Source organism: Octodon degus, unplaced genomic scaffold, assembly GCF_000260255.1.
Source record: "Octodon degus isolate 3935 unplaced genomic scaffold, OctDeg1.0 scaffold00101, whole genome shotgun sequence".
NCBI classification, from domain to species: Eukaryota; Metazoa; Chordata; class Mammalia; order Rodentia; family Octodontidae; genus Octodon; species Octodon degus.
In genome coordinates, this window is record NW_004524677.1 from 8724449 (window position 1) to 8742442 (window position 17994).

Consider the following 17994-nt stretch of genomic DNA (forward strand, 5'->3'; position numbering starts at 1 on the left):
TATATTCAAACTGGAAGGGCATCAAGCAATAGAGAAGTAGGGAGAAGAGGGAAAGAGGCTGAAAAAAGAGCCAAGCCGGCTGTGCACAGCGCCCGATTCTGCATGAGGAATGAAATCATTATGCTCTACAAACGCGAGCTAGAAGAAGCTAAAACCAGGCAACCCTCCACTAGAACAAATCCCTCTCTGTGACTTAAAGCTAACCTGGAACAGCTCAGTGTAGAACTCCTGAGCATTTTTGCCACTGCTTGACTTCTTCAAATCTCTGTTTATTTCCATAGTTTTGTTTCTCTGTGAAAATGAACAGCCTCCTTTTATCAGCTACTTTGCTTTAAATAATCACAGTAGAATAGAAAGCAAAATTATGCACCACAAATGTGGATGATTGATTCCTTAGCATCAGATTTTTCTCCAAATATGAGCAATACATAAATATTCAGTTGAGGCTTGGTTCTAATGCATTCAAATAACTGTGCGATTCTATTCTGCTCTGTACAAAGCTTTCAGTCTGAGTTTATTACCATGGCAACCACTGTTAAAAACCCAAGAGAGACAGGGAGAGATGATTCTTGTACTCACACGCAACCACGAACTGGAGAGCACTAAGTCATTGAAGTACCTGGACAATGTATTCCTAAATTTGTCTTCTCTCTGAAGCATCTCAGCAGGAATCTTAAAAGGGTTTTCAAATGAAATTCTAGTCCCAAATTTCTTCTCTGTTCTTCTAACCTTTTCTGATAGATTCACTGTGCTCCTCATCTTCTTGGGGGAGTTCATGAGAAGGAACATTTCCTCACTGGGTGGACAATGCACTGAAGCTTTCTCTCATCTAATTACAATAAAAATTATTCAACCCTTGAAATGCAAGGCGAGCTCGAAGTACTCCCGTCAGATGGTCAGAGGACACCACGGCCTTTCAGGGACCAGCTCAGGGGTCAGAGCAGCCTGACAGTGTTCTCCCTGGACCAAGTTCCTAGCTGCTTAGCACCTTGGACTCCACAAGAGGGGGAGGCCTCACACGCCTCTCCTAGCACATGGCCACCACGAACACACACCCCAGGAGGGAGGTCCCATTCCTGTGACACTGGACAACTACTGAATGAACTTCATGGTCCTTGCAATGAACACAAAATTTTACAGAAAGCAATGGCTAAGTTTCAGTCTGGCCTCCGGGTCACCGCTCGTCCCACCCAAGCTCGAGCTGGCCGAATGGTGGCGAAGCATGTGGCCTCTGTCCAGCCAGCCTGGGAGGTATTGCTCCAGGCATCTATGGATTTAACTCTGCCCCTGTTGTCTTTTGGAGTGGCAAGAGAAATTAAGATGTCAGAGAAAGAAGAACTGCTGAGCAGAAGGAAGTGACTTCGATTTGTCCCAAATAATCTAGAGGAGGCTGGGGCACTCAGGAGTTGTCAGCCCTGCAGACTGGTCTGCTACACTTAGGCTTCCGCAGCACTATAGGTGAAGGTGGCAGAGAGGACAGTGGCAACACCAGAAATGACAGAACAGAGCAGAGAATGGGCACACATGTGTGCACTTTGTCCCATGTAGGTGACAAAGAAATCATGCTGTGTTATTGCTTAACACAAACAGCAACTGAAAAATACTTCACTGTAATGAAATAGTACTTAGAAGAGTTCTAGGGGGAAGCTCTCACAATGGCTAGAATATTTTTATTTCTCATTACATTTCGATAATGCTTTATCCAAACATCAATCTGTGTATTTATTTCACAGGGTGTTGAATTGATTACTGCCATTCAAAGGAAAATTTCAAATAGCGGTCTTGAGCAATCCTGATTATAATTTAGTAAATCCTAGAGGTGAACTTACCTAAAGGAAGAATTTCCAATAAGTCAACTCATTCTGATAAAGAATAGTTACATTGGTACTGGTGCTATATCTTTTATACTATTTCTATACCGTTCAAAAAGTATGATGTTACATAACAATACTATTGTTTTATGGATTATGGTCAGATCATTTTCTTCTGCAAATGTAAATATTCATTAATCAAAAAGAGGAATATCTGCATTTTGGTACTGGCTTTGACTCTCTTCAGGCAAGTCCTAGCACCCCTGAAGTACACCACCTGTTGGTTGGATGCCCTGCGTCCCTCAACCTCCCAGAGGCGAGAGCAGTGGGGCAAGCAGGGCTGGTGAGGAGGCTTCAGCACGAGACGAGACCCCAGGCCTGCCTTATGTGCTCAAGGGGCAGCGGCAGATTTCTGGGCATGAGTCATTTTCTGCCTGAGAGATCTACATTTTTTGAAGGAATGTAATCCATGTAAGTCCTAAACAAACATCAAATAACTGAAGATCTGTCCTACCATGTTCTGGGAAAGGTTGGCAGCATGTGAAACTACCAGAATAGTGGCATGTAGCAGAAAACCTCATTGTCTCTCAATTATAGGTGTGCTCACCTGCACCACAGTTAGGGTCATCAGCAACTCCACATGGCGCCAGACAACATTATCATTCATCCCAGACAGCAAGGAACAGTGGATTCATGAGCAGAGAAACACAATAGGAAAATGCAGACTCCCCTCACTTCTCCCGGTGGCTACAGCATTGTTCTCTATTCTCTCTCTCTCTCTCTCTCTCTCTCTCTCTCTCTCTCTCTCTCTCTTTTTCAGAACTGGGGATTGAACTCAGGCCCTTGCACTTACCAGGGAAGTGCTTATTCTACTGAGCCATCTCCTCAGCCCTCCATTCTCTTTCATAAAATGAATATTTTATTCATGTTTAACTACCAAAAAGTATAGATTTTAATTAGGAAATTTGAAGGTACAACTAGTCCTCTGAAGCTCTTTACATGCTCTCTGATTTCATTAAGTAATATTAATAGGTCAGGTTTTTGTAAAATATAATTCACTATATTTGACATAAAGCACTTTATTCTCCAAATAATACCTCCAAAGCATATTGATTTTCATGTTTTAGTTATCTGTAAAATTTAGACATCAGTGCAACTGCCCTCATCAATCTCTCCCTTGGTAAATCCAAAGCTCTTCCTAAATAAAAACAGTCCATTAGAGAAACTCAGTGAAAGCAGGACTCAACACTGTAATGAAACTAATAAAATGTCAAACTGTAAAAGAATGTAAGGAAGCAAAGAGAAAAACATCAACAGGATCAAATTTATTCACATTAGAAAATGCAAGAGGGAAGTGTTAGCGTTGTAAACACTGACAAGTGGCCCAAGTGAGCTCTTCTACATGCGATTCCTTGTTCCCGGGATTTGGGTCTGAAGCGGGCAACAGATGCCCAGAGACCAGCTCACAGGGCACAGGTGTCAGGCTACCGCAGCCCCCTCAGCTGTGGCTCTGCTGCAGCGGGGGCACCTTCGTGCTCATTTTGCCAGCTTGCTCCCTATCCTGAACACGCCTCACAGGAGATCCCATCCCCAGAACTAAGGACAATGGAGAAAGGAAGAATCAAAGTTGTGTGGTGGACACTGATTTCAGGGACAGAAGCAAGATTGTGTTTGGCAACCTCTTCCTGCAGTGTCTTCAAAGCCAATGACTGATAGACAGTTTGCAGTACACTTCAGGATTTAAGGAAAAGTGTTCATGAATATAAAGAAGTTTTGTCTTTAAGTTCTCTGAGTTTGATTAACCTTATTTAAACAAATTTCAGTGCATCATCAATGAGACTCTCAATAGAAAGTCTCTGTACAAAAAGAAATTCTCCAGTACTGGGCATTAAACTCAGGACCTTGTGCTTGCCAGGCAGGCACTTAAGCTGCTGAGCTATGTCCCTGGTTAACAATGTATGGTGTGCCTAAGGAGAGTCACCTAGAGAGAAAAACTTCTCTCAGGCTTTCACAGAGAACAAATTGGTCAAACAACGGCCATGACTCATCAGGATGTCTGACACTGACAAAAGATCTACAAGATGCTATACATGGTTTCAGGATAAATCCTGATATTTGACTGACCTTACCAGACAGCAAAGGTTACATTTTTAGTAATATAGATCTTGCTTTAACTTGGTCTTAACCATCCAGTAGAAAAGTATAATCATGAGGTATAATAAGTAAAGCTATATTAATATGCTGAGCAGTACAAGGCTCAATTCAACAACTTCAGACAATTGCCAGTTGTGCTGGTAACTCACTACTATTATGGACTATATTGGGTTATTTTGCTGAGTTCAAGTACCTACAATATTTGGACTGGAATCAAGTATGAAAAGGTCATTTAAAGAATTCTCCAGGGGCTGGGGAGATGGCTCAGTAGAATAAGTGCTTGCCTGGCAAGCCCAAAAACCAGAGTTCAATCCCCAGTTCTGCCAATAAGATAAGATAAAGAAAGAAAGAAAGAATTCTCCAAATACAGCTTCTCTAACAGCAATGGAACACCCGTCTCTGACAAAACAAAACAAAAAAAGGGGATATAAATAAAGTACAGTTTTGTAGTAAAAAATATACGTATATATAAGATAATAGGATAGATATACAGATACTTTCTCTTAGTTCAATAAGAAGAAAGGTTTGTACTAATAGTGTTTAGAAAAGATATCATGTTTGCATCTCATCCTTTGAATAACTACTAGGAAGACTACGATATGCAATGCATTATTGTACTGTCCTACTAACCTGTTTTTGAAACTGTTTCATTACTATTTTATCCTTTTCTCTCATTAAAATTAATAAAAATAAATAAACAAGAAATGCTTTATTTAATTTCTCTATATTGAAGCCAGAAATTATATAGGAGAAGTCATCTGGCCATATGGACTCAGTTAGGGAGTCACTACATCTCAGAAAACATTTTAGGGTCCAAAGCAGAAGCCAGCTTTCCCTCACTGCCATCGTCATCTGCATAACAAACTCAATTAACAAATACCAACACGGCAGCAAAGCCGCTCAGCACTGCTCAGGACCTGGGAGATGAACACTTTCATGCTCGTAATTCTTGGTATCACAATGATGTCCTATATGTCAATGAAAAAATAGCCCGACAGGCTGTTACTGTTCGATGATGTGTGCCATTATGCTAGCTTCCCTCACTGGTACAGAAACAACAAACCCCGCAGCCCTGTGCACTTTCGAGCCCTCTCTCTTTCTTTAAATAAGAGAACGACTGACTGAGCTGTGTCGTTCTCTGAGACCAGCGTGACGCAGCCCTAATGCGACAGCAGCTCCCTGCGCACACTGCACAGAGAAGGATGGCGGGGCCTGTGGCACCTCAGCGTCCTGAGGCTGAGCCATGAACAGCTCATGAATGCAGCCACAGTGCAGGCAAGGGCCTGACACACAAGCAGGAGAACGGGTGCACCAAGGACCCTGGGCCGCCGGAGCAGACCTCAGCACACCTCGCTACCTGAGTTCATCATCTCCCCCAGATTATCTGAGGTTCAGTTTGACAACATGTAAGTGCTAAGCAGAAGTCACTGCGGTGGTGGATTAGTTCTGTTCTGTTTCCATAACAAAGTCTCAGTAATCTGGGAAGCAGAGACTAGGGGACTGCAAGTTAAAGCCCAGGCTGGGTAACTCGGGAGACGTGGTGAGACCCTGTCTCACGATACAAAATAATTTTAAAGAGCCTGTGGTCATAGCTCCATGTGAGCTCCTGGATTCAAACCTTAGTACCACAGGAAGAAAGACAGAAAGATGCCAGAAAGACAAGACAGAAAGACAGTTCCCAGAAACTGAGGGCTTTAATTTTAGAAAGGAGACTTAAGGCCTGAGTTTTGCAGGGCATCACCATCTGTTTGGTGTCTGGGCAGTGCCTCCTCAGCTGGGCCACAACGTGCGGAAGCAAGAAAGGCACTGGCCCCAGGCAGAGGGAACCCACTGCAAGGGACAGCTTCGATTTCTAAAAACCACTGGAGCTTCCCAGGGTCCCACGAGAACGTTCATCCCTACAAAGAGAAGCCACCAGTGAATTACACACTTCTGTCAGGTACGTCAGTCCCAGCTCTCAAAGGTCCCTGCAGCCCTCAGTTGGCCACGCTGGGCCCTGGGCTTCCAGGAATGCACACTTGGGAAACACTCAAACCCTAGCCCCAGACTAGCAAATGGACATTGTGTGATGATATTCAGAGAGATGAGGCGCAAAACACCGCTTTGAGAATCTGCGGCAAAGAAATGAATGAGTTGGCCTAAGCTCCCCTTCAGCTTTCTGGTATCGCAGAAAACACAACCTCTATGACTTCAGGGGAAGCCTGTCAGTTCTACCAGAACCACAGCCCCTACGAGGTCCGTGCTCTGCACAGCAGTGGGACAGCTTTGCTGGCTGGCATTGTCTTCACCTACTAGAGATTTGGGCACAGTGCCTATGACATCCTGGCGTCTTGTTGATTGATGCACGTTTTTCTATGACTGACTGAGTTACAACATTCTCAAACTTGCCCCATTCAAATATATGTTAGTTATTCCCAAAGGGGGAGGGTTAGAATTCAAGTTAGGTACCAGTTACAGGGGTTTGAGACCTAAGTTAACCAGCTATGCTGATATGAGTCATCGTGATAGAGTGCCTTCTGTCGTAGAAATAACAGTAAATGAATGAAAATTAATAAGCCCCAAGTCTTGACCTATAAATGGAAGACCATAAAAAAAATAAAAAAAACTAGCTTACATACAATAGATATATAATCATTGTATAGTCTATTTTTAAACTTAGGACATTGAAGATCTTTGCTAGCTTGCCTTAGAGCATTTGAACAGAAAATTCAGAATTTTCATAAGAGGTAGATCTGCTTCTTCACACGGAATTAACACAACTGACTTGAATGTAGATATTTCAGTTACAAACTGAGCAAGATGGATGAAGCCGTGTTCATAAAAATAAAAAATCATTTTGCTTAAAATTGATAATAATATAAATTTAGCTATATTTTGCTTCCCCCAATGCACAGCAAGTTCCTATAAAATTAACATTTCTTCACAGAATTGTTGTTGGTTTTTCTTGTTCTACATTTATTCACCAAGGTTTTTTTTTTTCATTTTAATGAAAAAATAATAGAATAAAATAGTAATAGGGCAAATGATAGTTAATATATTACATGTTGCTGTCTTTAAAGTAGGTGCCCATGGTATAAGACAGAGGCATAAAAGTTGATCCAGTCCGTAGTTAGGTAAACCTTTCTTTGTAATGATACAAGGGACACCAGCAGAGTTCTTTTCCCCACTGTCCTTTCCCTCTCGCCCATCCTAATTCCCTTTCCCTTTGGAACGATTTCCTCCCATTTCACACTATCCGCTGTACATTTTAGAACATGTACTCTTTCAGTTTCTCGTACCAGGAAGACAATGCCACGCTTACACACGAGCCTGATTTATTTCACCCATTCGTACGAGCTCAAGCTGCTTGTGTGTACCTATGGAAGGCTTAAGTTTATCCTGCTTCATGGCTGAGCAGCGCTCCACTGTATAAGAATGTCACATCTTTTTATCCACTGCTCAGTTGGTGGGGCACTTGAGTTGTTTCCAAATTTAGCTATTGTAAATTATACTGCTCCAAACATGAGTGCACAAATCATTGTGGTATGATGTTTATAATTATTCTTGGAAAATAGCTTTTTGAGGAATCTCCACACTGATTTCCACAGTGTTGGGACCAGTCTACATGCCCACCAATAGTGGACAAGGGTTACTTTTTCCCCACAGCCCCTCCAGCATTTGTTATTGGTTGACTACTTGAATACAGCCATTCTTTCTGGGATGAGATGAAATTTTGGTGTTGTTTTAATTTGCATTTCTCAAATGACTAGTAATATTGAACATTTTAAAAAATATTTATTTGCTATTTGCATTTCTTCATCTGATAAGTATATATTCATCTGAAATACTCATTTTTGGATTGGATCTTTGAATTTTTGGGAGGTGGTAATCCTATCTAGAACATATTTCTGATTTCTCTAAAGAGTTAGGAATCAGAAAATACATAGATATGCCTATGGATAGGGATAAGCAAAGTTCAGAGACAGAGACAAAATCAAAAGAAACTGAACAGAGATCAAGACAAAAATTAAATTACTTTCTCACAAAATTTTGCATAAGCATTAAGGGGGAAATTTACACAATTAAACTTTAAGAAAACATCAGAAACCACACAATGGAGTCTCTTACCCTGAAAAACTCTTTAGTGGATCCAGAGTCTAACGTTCCGTAAGCAATTTCCGTTTGCTTAGAGAGATCCTCCGCACTCTCGATGGGAGACACCATCCTCTCTACAGTCAGGAAGGCAGCTAGGTTAGCCGTGTAGGAGGAGATTATGATCAGCGTAAAGAACCACCACACACCTCCAACAATGCGCCCAGAGAGGGATCTAATAACAAGCACGAAATCGATTTGTGAAGTAAAATGATTGAACAATAAAAACAAGTTAGCAGCAATATGCAAACATTGACTCACAGGGAAAGATTTCATTCATACTTTTCCATATGTCTAACAGCTCATAAAGTAAAAAAAATATTCATTCAACATTTGGAGCAAGGAGTAAGGCTGACTAGAATTGATGACACACAGAGGACGAACTTCAGATTTCTGGGATTCATGCTATAGGTGCTCAAGGAGTTTATGGAAGAAAACATCACGATAAGGAAATCTGAGGAAATGAATAGCTAATTCATTTAATACTCACACTACTTTATCTGCTAAGAACTTAAGTAAGAAGACACGAGATAATAAAAGATCAGCAGCGAAACTCATAGCAAAGTATACAAACACAATCAAATATTAAAAAAGAAAGAACATTCTCTACAGAGGCAGCACTGAAATCCGAGGGAGCCTGGCCCACACACAGACAGAAGGGTCTAAGTGGTCAACAGGCCAAAGAGCTCTCTAGGATTTCATGTGCGTGCAAAAATACATCTATTTAATACAATGTAGGAGGGGAAGTGGAAAAATGGAACTGCATGCAAAGGTGTGACAGTAAATGCAATTCTTGATGAGTAAGAGTCAGGCACACTGCTTTGGCCCTGTACTTCCTGCCTCCTGCTGAAGACAGGAGAAAGTTCAAATGAAAAATAAATTGGACATCAGTCAAGGTGCAAATTCCCAGAAAAAATATATGAAAACAACAATATTTCTGTGGTTACGAGTTCTTATATACAATGCTTTCAAAAGCTTATAGTCTCAATAATCTATTTAAAATTGTGTATATTCAAAATAGGACAAATATACAGCTACTTTCTCTTAAGTCAGTGAATAGAAAGACTTGTTCTAATAGTGTTTGTGGACAGGATATCATGTCTGCATCTTGTACTATGAATAACCACTAAGGAGGCAAAAATATGCAATGTATTAATTATTGAAACAGTCCTACTAATCGGTTTTGAAACTGTCTCATTTGGTATTTGTTTCTCAATAAAATTATTTTAGAAAGTAGGATTTGATGCACCACTTGAAAAATAAATAAATAAATAATATTTGGAGTACAGCTATTTAATGCAGAGAAGTATCTACTACATTGTTGTAAGAGATTTTATTGTTTTCTTCATGTAATTAATGCATTGGAGTACCAGTAACCGACTGTCTTGTCTTTAATAAAACTGCTATGTCTACATTTAGACGTGCTAGAGTAAAAGTATAACGTTTCTAAAAATTTAAATCACAGAGGTTTGGCAGCGTATGGGCTAATCTAATGTCCTTGAAAATTAGCATTAAGAGATACGCCTTGTAATAAACAGGTGCTACAGTGAAAGTGTGAGCAATGAACTTCAAGACACAAAAAAGAGAAAAGCAAACCAATTTAAAATGAAAGATGTTCTAAGGTAAAATCATCTGCCACTTAAAACAAGAGACACAGCCACAAGGAGCAAAATGTAATTAAGAGCCTTCATCTCCAAGTCTTCGGCCGAAGGGAAGAGACAAATGCGCTAGCGTGGGAAAGGTGAAGTACTTCTTCCTTCTATGCTGAAAAGAGCGTTAAATACACTGTACATGGGCAAGATGCCCTCTGCGGCCTCCCGCACTCTCGCGACACTCCCTGTCTACTCCTCCTCCTCCTCCTCCACAGCAAGCGGTATGATGGCACGACATGTACCCGCATGTCAGAGGACAGATCCGGTACCCGCAAGCGCAAAGCCCTTGAAGCAAAACCTGAGGACCATTTAACCGTTTTTGGTCCTGTACACTGAAGGGTAACTTAAAATAAATCCAAAACTCATATTTACAGTTGTTCTGTTCCACTTGTAAAAGTAAAAACAAAGTAGGATCAACTGTCTTCAACTCCAGAGTTAAAGCCAGGTGGATTAAATATTTCAACTCACTTAAAGGTAACTCAGACATTTATTAAACTTAAAATGTTTCACTCAAAAGTGAAAAATGCTCAATCAGTTCATTATTTACTTTTCCATGTTTTAAAGCATTGACGTTTCTCAAAGAGTTCTTGAGAAATATTATGCAGATGGGAAAATTCAGTGTAACTGATGGTGATGAACAAAAATGGTCTCTCTAGTAAAAATGAAAAATATTTACTTCTATGCATCAAAGGAAGCAAATACATAATGCTGTCTTATCTTTCTTTTTTTAACCTTTAATAAACATTTTAAATGCTGTCTTTTGTATGTATTTAAATCTTTAAGCAATTTGGAGAGATTGAGGCAAGCGCCAGAATAAATACAATTTATTGCTTACTTCTCACGGCTTCTGTGGTTCTAGATTATTTTTTATAAAACTATAACTGACAGTGAAGATCTTCTCAAATTAATTTCAGGAAAATGACCAAGTCAGCATGTCCAATAAGTTATTTTAGACTTAAACATATGTCATTAACATTAGTAATACAGTCTCATGTCATTTATCAAAAGGATGAGATATACTTTTAAAATATTTAAAGAGTATTTCTCAAGTGATCAGTATATGTCACTTTTTTAAATAAAAAACTAACTCTTCTGATATAGAGCAAGCATCATTATATTCTAAAACATAATTCTTAGTTTGTTTTTTAAAATCCTAAAGTGTGCCAGAAATAGGCAGTAAGTTCAATTTTTTAATGCATGTAGAACATAAAGAGAAAGATAAGCACATTTGAAACTTTTTAAATGAAAGAATGTCATATATCTGTATCCAGAAACAAAAATGTAAACTAGCCAACTGTGCTAGGTTCTACCTCTATATCTTATTAAGAAATAAAAGTTATACAGGAAAAACTGTAAGGAGGCATGACTCATGAATGAAAGCAAATCCAAAGACCCCATAGCAGGTTTGAGGAAACTAAGGCTGTGCCCCTTAGCCCCAGCGGGCCCTGGGATATTACTGAATTTATCTGTGCTCCAGGTTCCCACTCGGTGAACACTGGGAACCCGATTAGCCCAGGCAGTAGCGGGAAGCACGGCGTGGGGGCGATGGAAGACAAAAAGGTCCTGCGTGGGAGTGCAGGCGATTTCCGCTGCTGCCTCGCAAGGCTATGCACTCCCTCCTGCCCAAAGAGCACAGTTGAGTCTCTCAACCCGACCACACACATCAGAGACCTTGGTGGCATAAGCAAACCTTTCCTCAGGATTTCCTGACCAGCATGTCCTCTGAGATCTCACTTTCATTGGCTTCTCCCTTTTGTTGCTAGAACTTCTCTTTGTTCATTTAACTTCAGCAAACTAAATAAAGAAATATAACTAAAATGTCTGTATTTTGTTAGAAATAATGTATATGTACATGTGTATAATCCCTCACACATACGCATGTTCCCTACCACGCACATGTCCCTGGTACAGCATATTTTTCTTTCAATGCAGTCCTGCAGAGAAGCCACAAAAAACACAATGGAACTAAGATTTTTTTAAAGATCTGCATTACTAATACAAGTTTGATTGTAAAAGCTCTCTGCTATTATACTTAACTACTATTAGAGAAGTGTGCTGTTGAAAATTTCTGCCTACATACTGAACTCAAGATTGTGAAATATATAAATAATTTAGCTTCTCATATTTTTTGAAATTGCTAATCCATATTTTTAAAAAGTGTTCAAAACTAAGAATTTATGGAACTAACTCCTAAAGGCATCCTCTCCCCTAGATAACACTAAGAATTTAAAAATTACAGTCCAGCCCCAGCTGAAATGTGTCAGTAACTACTACATGTCTGATAACCATTTTGACTTTAAATGTCAGTTATTACACTGGAAAAAGTATGATTGAGTTCTCCGAAGAGCCTATGGTTATATTCTCATTCCTTTATATATGATACTTAATAAGCATTCTGGTACAGGCATCATCACATTCTGAGAATAAATGTATGCAAATGTATTCCCTGACGTGTGTTCAGTACCAGTCTAATAAAGCTTTCAGTGATGAAGCTTAAACCTGTTCTTTATATTTCCAGATCCTGGGAAAATATGTTAGCCTTTTAACCCAGAATTCTAACCTTGCAAAAAGATACCCAATGCCTCCCCTGCCCCATTTCCATGAGCGAATGTTAGGAAAACAGAGGAGATGAGATGCATGTCAACGGAGCTCTGTTGAACAGTTGTGGATGGTGTACTTAGAAGTAGCATTGCCCATTTTCCCATATACAGGTCTGTGGATCAAGCCACAGCTGCCTGTACAATGAGAATATGCAGCAAAAACACGGTACCCCTCCAAGAAGGCATGGAATGATAGGAGCCTTATGCATTTTACAGCCTCTCCATGGTGTATATAATTTCACCAGGGAAATACATGACCAATGTTCGAAGAACATTGCTCAACTATTTCACAGGCTTACGCCGAATACACGTGTGTCCTTTAAGAGCCTTGGGCTGGTTGGACAAGCGGTCGGCAGCTGGTAATGTCTTTGGGGTGAATTCATACACACCATGAACATCCACTCGAGACCTAAAATGCACAAAGTCAGAGCAGGTGAGTAACCAACCTTGGCGAAATATCGCATCCTTGCTGCATAAAGGCACCCAAGGAAAACCAGAGACTATTAAAAATCCCAAATTCATTGGTTGATTCACTACTTTGCGTCTCTCTTCCATCTTCAAACTCCTCAGTGTGCCACTCGTAGGGGCTAAATCTGCTGACCAGGAATAAAACTACACTGACCCCAATGTAGGCAAAAACAATGCACATCCAGATCTCATAGGCTAAAGGATCAAGAAACGAAAACACTCCTGGCTTGGATTTCTGGGGCTTCTTGATCATGATGGATATCCCGAGGCTCATGAAGGGCTTGGAGAAGTCAATCACCTCCTCTCGCACGAGGGTGATAGTTAGCGGAGCAATGGCAATGTCGGCTTTCTGTAAGGGAAACAGCAGACAGTCACAATCCCAGGAGGCAGGGCAGAGTGGAGTCATGGTTACATCATGGGATGCAAGGGGGAGGGAAGGAAATCAGAGATGGGCCCATATTGCTCCCCTAATAGAGGCCCAGCAAATGATAAGCAATAAAACATTATTTTCCTAAATGTCTTCACTTTCAACAAACAAACAGCATACCCACCTGTCCTAAATCTAATTACACATCTACATTACATCTCTGCCTTGCCACCTTCGACATAGACATTCCACACACTTTCAAGGCAAATGGTACCCCTTGCTCAGCTATCAGCATGTCAACTTCGGGATTCCAAAGGCCCACAAGATCATAAAGACAGAGATTCTAGAGGACTGTGACTCATGGAAAATCCCAGGGATGGATACTCTGAAGGAAAGGGTGACCATTATGTGTACAACAGTTCAAACTGGAAGACTTCAGCTGTGAGGAGAGCTATACTTACCCCATATACAAGTTCTCCAACCATCCCATTCCAAATTTTCGTGTCTGCATCCCTGGCCCCATACTTGCCATCCCCAACAATGGTCAACTTGTACTTGAACCCACAGTGTTTAGCGATTTCTGCTGCCAGGTCTACACAGTAACCCTCATAGCGCTCATTGCCTTCGAGCATTTCGTGGTTTTTCTTCATCATAACATATGGAGATTCCTGTATGGAAACACATGCCTTCAGCAGATCACAGCAGCCCAAACACACACTCTCACTGAACTCAACTTCTGGGTTCAAGAGTGGCCTCTGGGCCAAATGCCAGGCATAAAAGACACGGTGGTCAACACTACAAGGAACAAAGTAAGCATGATACCTCTACAATGAAGATCCTCCCACGTCTGGCTCTATAGTTCATTGAACAGCTTGGACCTAGTCATTTCGAAATAAGCACGATACGCAGAAATTCCATCCCATGAATGCATCTGTTCAGTGTGTTTGCAATTCCTAGCACATTGGAAGAACGCTGCCCTGCATCTAATTACATTGCTCTAGAACTTTCGTCCCCTCAGTCGAGGTTAACACACTAACCCAGTGACCAGCACACCCCCAGCCCTGCCTGCTGCAACCAAGAAGAGCTCCATGTGGAATCGGGCTCACAGCCGGTGATACCCAGAGCCGGAAGATGCTCACCATGGAGATGACCTCTCTCACTGACCTACGGTCTCTCTTGTTCTGAGAAATGAGTGATATTCTAGAGGATGCCACAGGGACAGCTGCAGAGAGGCTCTTTGTTCAAACACAGACAGAGGAAGCATGAAGAAAAGAACTCAGGCCAGCTGAAAATTTGCCACAAGGAAGTGACACCAACTTTCTCTGAAGTTTCCATGAGCTGTACCCATGCAAGGACACCAATAACACGATGAGGGAAACACTTCTCTCAAGGGTCTAGCTTGCACCTACCGAGAAATTTCCCAGGACCTAGGACCAATGTTAGTAACCCAATATCTTGATAACCCATCTATATTTGTATGTGTTATTAAATAATGAATTGTGCAAAGCTATTGCCCCACTGCTAAAGTAAAACAAAACACAATAGTTTTGTCTTGTCCAAATATCATGTTCATAATGGACTCTGCTGTCTCCATTTCACCACCGTCACACCTTACAGGTGCGACCAACATTGCTTTTCAACCAATGAAGACTTTAGATATTAATATGCAGATTAATTTGGCTTCATGCATCTAAAACGCATTTGCTTTATGCTGGGAATCTGTGCAAACCAAGAATAAGAAGAAGGAAGATCAACCTTTTCTCCAAGGAGCACATTGCTTTGATGAAAGAGCGGCTGACAATATCACTAAGCTTTCTAACAAATGTAAGCACAGAGTTCATCTGGAGTTGGATGGGAGCAGATGGAGAAGGACGTGGGGAAGCCTGAGGAACATTCTTTACAACTTTTCTCAGTTGTTCCCCTGTGTATGCAGCAGGGTCTGGATTATCTGCCACACTGGATTACTGTCTGCAAGAACACCTGGAATACTGTCATGAGTGCTTCCAGAATTCTTTCAGCACACATGCCACAAATGGTCATAACACCAGAAAATGATTGAGGTTTTCATTCTTATCATAAAACAGAAACAGTAACTGCCCTTGGAGAAGCCTTCCTGAGGCGAGAAGCAAGCCAACAAAAGCAAACGGGACTAATTACCAGAATGGTGGTGACAACGACAGTCTTGTTCTCCAGCCCAGAGGTATCATTTCCTGAAGGCAGCTCAGTCAGGGTGACGACCATCTTGTCCACCTCGCTCCAGTACCCAATCTGAAAGAGGCCACAGCACGCGCCACCGCATCACAGAGCCCTCACCAGGGACGGCTCGCTTAGCTCCTCTCAAAGCCTGACCGTCGTCTAAATCACAACTGTCTTAAGGGAACTTCTAAATAAAAAATGTCTCTCACATACGTGAATCTATAAAAACCAATACAAAGTACCTAAAAATCACTTCTTCCAAATTCATCTCTGGATAAGCACTTTTTAAAATCTCTGTGAGAAATTAATCTGAGAGTGACCCCACAGAAACATAGAACAGGGGAGATGGCTCAGTAGAATAAGCACTTCCCTGGCAAGCGCAAGGGTCAAATGTTTTAACCATGGTAGGTAAAAGAGGGTCGTTGCATATTTGTAGTGGCTACATTTACACCAGATAGTACCAGCAATAGTTCTTTTCCTTCCTGAAAGAGTCTTTTCTACTATAATGTTTAAAAAAGTAGAGCAGTTTCACTGAGAGGTAGCATTTCAAAATACATTCAAATGTTACTTAACAGAAAGGAATAGACATCATTCTGAAGAAAAAAACTATTTCAGACCTACCCTTTTTTAGAAGTTGTTCAATCCTGGCTTTATGGACCTGCTTTCTTGTTCTTTCCTGTACTTTTTCGAAATATGGGAGGAAACACTCACCTTCACCAAAACAAGACATCTAAATCTCTAAAGATTTACCTTGCGGGGCCCATTAGTCTTGAGTTCCATGATGTTAATTGTATAGTTTATCCTCTTCCCATTCTGGTCAAACTTTATATTTCCTGAGAGACCTTCAACCTGAACCTGTTGAGGAGACAGGAAAAGGGCCGAGGTCACAAGTGAACCTCCACGAAACGTACGAACAGCAAAGATTACTCTGGCTGAGCTCAAGAAGAGAAAATCACCCTGCTATTTCATCCTTCACACATCTATGTACTGGCTGGACTCAGACTGCCTATATATTAAACATAAGGGGTGAAACAGCATGACTAACTTGGGGCGCACAATGACCAGTGGCCACGCTGCCCCCATAAGGCCCTTTTGCCGGACTGACCTGTTTGAGGGCTCGCTCTATCTCCACACCCTGTCCCCAGGGCACTGCGGGGTTGGCCAGGCAGTCCCCCGCGTTCCCTCTCCTGGAGATCTCGATTCTCTGCTTCCGTAGGTTGCGGAAGGCTTCAGTCATCACTTGAACGGCATCATACGTGAGGGCAGAAGTGTACTGAAAAGAACCACACACACTTCATAAGCCTGGAAAGCCACAAACAGTTCACACCCAGGCAGCCCACACTGCTGCGGCTTACCGTACACGGCAGGGACCATGCCCAGAGCTCAGAATTCACACAGGGAGGCACACCTGGAAACCCAAGAATCCAGGAGAGGAAGTAGGGAATGCTGGGACAATGAAATGCACCGTTTAAAATTCTGTGTTTTGAGACAAGGTCTCTATATGTAGTCCAGGCTGGCCTGGAACTCATGGTGCCCCCCAGGGCAGCCTCAAGCTCACTACGATCCTGCTGCTTCAGCCTCCCAAGTGCTGGGATTCAAGTTGTGCACCACATGTCCAGCGTGCAAGGTGCTCTTGTCTCTAAACATTTTTTCTATATTTATTTGCAGTACTGAGGACTGGCTCTGGCTGCTTGCACGTGCTAGGCAAATGCTCTATAGCTGAGCTACATTCCCAGCCACTTATTTTTAACCAGCCATATTTATTTTGAGACAGGATCACATAAATTGACCAGGCTGACCTTGAGCAAGCAAAGAAGGTTACATCCGTACATACACCATCACCATCACACTCTAAACTTGTTGTATTATATTACTACTCAGCTACTTAAGATGTGATCTTTCTTTTCATAATCATTATATAGATACTTGTATTTCCGAATTAATTTTTATTAAACGCACATTTATGACCAGTGATATGAAAATTATCACATCAACAAATAAGTATCCTCAGTGTACAGTAGAGAGCCACCCGCTGCGGGGACTGTGAAGGTGGCAGTCAGGAGCATCAGTGTCTACTTCACCGGGAGCTGTTCACCCACTCGAGTCCCCCCGGCTGACCCAGGCCATCACGTGAGGAACCCAGACTTCACTCTTTCACTGCTGCCCTTTTGCGTTGTCACAGGCTGCGGCAACAGGGGGCGCAGATCATGGTGTGCAGAGTGCAGGGGAGGGCAGGGAATTCCAGGAAGTGAGGCAGAGGCGACTGCCGCTCGCGCGCCAGGCACGGCCGGCCGGCGGCTGCGCAGGTGTTCCTGTGCGTGCGCAGACCGGCTGCCACCTGTCAAAGCTGTACTGCGCCGGCCATCAATAGTCACATACTGTCTGACCTTAAAGCTGGACTGAATGAGGAGACAATCTTGGCCATGAGTAGTTTTCAGTTGAAGACAAACTGGAAAAAATGTCACACCACCAAATTTAAGATGCTCCAAATTCTTAATTCCAAAATAGCAGCCAGGGCTCTCGAGTAATGCTCCACTGCGTGGTGGTAAGGCTGTTCTGCTCTCAGAAGGGGCTACCTCCTCTCTCTCTCTCTCTCTCTCTCTCTCTCTCTCTCT

The 17994-nt window shown here is 41.8% G+C and overlaps 1 protein-coding gene across 5 annotated transcripts in view; it reads right to left on the reverse strand.

Annotated features, from left to right (window-relative positions):
• The window catches only part of Gria2 (glutamate ionotropic receptor AMPA type subunit 2), a 148820-nt gene that overhangs the window by 21976 nt on the left and 108850 nt on the right, over positions 1-17994 (reverse strand). For 4 of the 5 annotated variants that reach the window (XM_023723638.1, XM_023723639.1, XM_004638708.2 and 1 more), the window contains 6 exons: positions 16485-16652; positions 16130-16234; positions 15341-15451; positions 13645-13851; positions 12795-13165; positions 8073-8271 (listed from right to left, as the gene is read on the reverse strand). In XM_023723638.1, coding sequence (XP_023579406.1) covers positions 8073-8271; positions 12795-13165; positions 13645-13851; positions 15341-15451; positions 16130-16234; positions 16485-16652 — 1161 coding nt within the window. Of the gene's footprint in view, positions 1-8072; positions 8272-12794; positions 13166-13644; positions 13852-15340; positions 15452-16129; positions 16235-16484; positions 16653-17994 lie in introns of those variants that run through there. The other variant, XM_023723641.1, reaches the window with a different exon arrangement.